We start from the raw sequence: 1,433 nt of genomic DNA on the forward strand, positions 1-1,433 counted from the left end.
GAGAGGGGGAGACGCCAGAGAACGGGGAATGAGAGGGGGAGACACCAGAGCAGGGGGAATGAGACACTGATATAAGAGTGAGGGGAATGAGAGTCTCATTTAAGAGCAGCGGGGAATGAGAGTGATGGAAGAACAGGGGGAGATCAGGGGGAATGAGAGGCTGATGAAAGGGGGGAATGATAAACCGACCGTGGGCGGTGATGTGGGAGATGCAGCGCTCCACGGCCGTCGGGACCAAACCCCGTGACATCACTGGGTACAGAGACCGACGAGCTGGGCTCTGATTGGCAGCCAGGGGAGCCGCTCTCTGATTGGTCAGAGCTCTCTGCAGGCGGCTGAACCAGGATTGGCAGCTGTGCTGCTCCTCGAACCGCAATGCAACGTTCCTGATGGGGAACACCACAGGTCAGGAAACCTGCTAACTAACTTACTCATTTACTAACTCACAACTAACTAATTAACCCGCTAACTAATGGGAAAACCACCACAGGTCAGGAAACCCTTTAAACCAACCAACCAACCCTCTAACCAATTAACCCACCAACTCAGACAGACAGTTTAGAGACAGAGAGACAGACAGTTTAGAGACAGACAGTGTACATCGTCACCTGTCTGCCGTCACCATGGTGATGATGTTTTCAGATGGACCCATTTCTGAAAAGAAGAATTTCAGATTTTAAATCTTCTGATAACAGGAAGTTCATTTAAACCGTTTGTCTCTTCAGTTTTATTCAACACATTCTGACAGAATACACAGAGATGGAATATACACACCTCTATAGGATTATTATTAGGACCACCCTACTAAGACTGTGTTTGACCCCCTTTCGCCATCAGAACTGCCTTAATTCTACTTAATTTTTGCAGGTGATGGAGATTTGTGGGATCACATCCAGGGAACGAAGCTCCCGTTCACCACATTTCAAAGATGCTCTATTGGGTTGAGATCTGGTGTCTGGGGGGGCCATGTTAGTCCAGTGAACTCATCGTCATGTTGAAGAAACCAGTTGTAAATGATGAGAGCTTTGTGCCATGGTTTATTATCCTGCTGGAAGGAGCCATCAGAGGACGGGACATGGGGGCCATAAAGGGATGGACATGGTCAGGAACCAGACTCAGGTAGGCCGGGGCACTTAAACCAGGCCCAATGGCACTAAGGGGCCTTAAGTGTGCCAAGAAAACCTCCCCCACACCATTACACCACCACCACCACCACCAGCCTGAACAATGGTAACAAGGCATGATGGATCCAGGTTCTCATTCTGACTCCACCATCTGAAGGTTTCAACAGAAACCAGACTCATCAGACCAGGAACATTGTTCCAGTCTTCAACTGTCCAATTTGGGTGAGCTCTTGCAGATTGTGGCCTCTTGTTCCTATTTGTAGTGGAGATGAGGTGTACCTGGGGGGTCTTCCGCTGTTGTAGCCCCCC

The 1,433-nt window shown here is 49.4% G+C and overlaps 1 protein-coding gene across 1 annotated transcript in view; it reads right to left on the reverse strand.

The window, feature by feature from the left end:
- LOC117956049 (arf-GAP with Rho-GAP domain, ANK repeat and PH domain-containing protein 1) overlaps window positions 1–1,433 on the reverse strand; it is a 31,475-nt gene that overhangs the window by 3,652 nt on the left and 26,390 nt on the right. Inside the window, exons 20-21 of the mRNA XM_034890891.1 lie at window positions 609–654; window positions 66–386 (exon numbers count right to left, since the gene is read on the reverse strand). Of these exons, the coding sequence (XP_034746782.1) occupies window positions 66–386; window positions 609–654 (367 nt within the window). The remainder of the gene's footprint in view (window positions 1–65; window positions 387–608; window positions 655–1,433) is intronic.

The sequence above is a fragment of the Etheostoma cragini genome, chromosome 13, assembly GCF_013103735.1.
Source record: "Etheostoma cragini isolate CJK2018 chromosome 13, CSU_Ecrag_1.0, whole genome shotgun sequence".
In the NCBI taxonomy this organism is placed as follows: Eukaryota; Metazoa; Chordata; class Actinopteri; order Perciformes; family Percidae; genus Etheostoma; species Etheostoma cragini.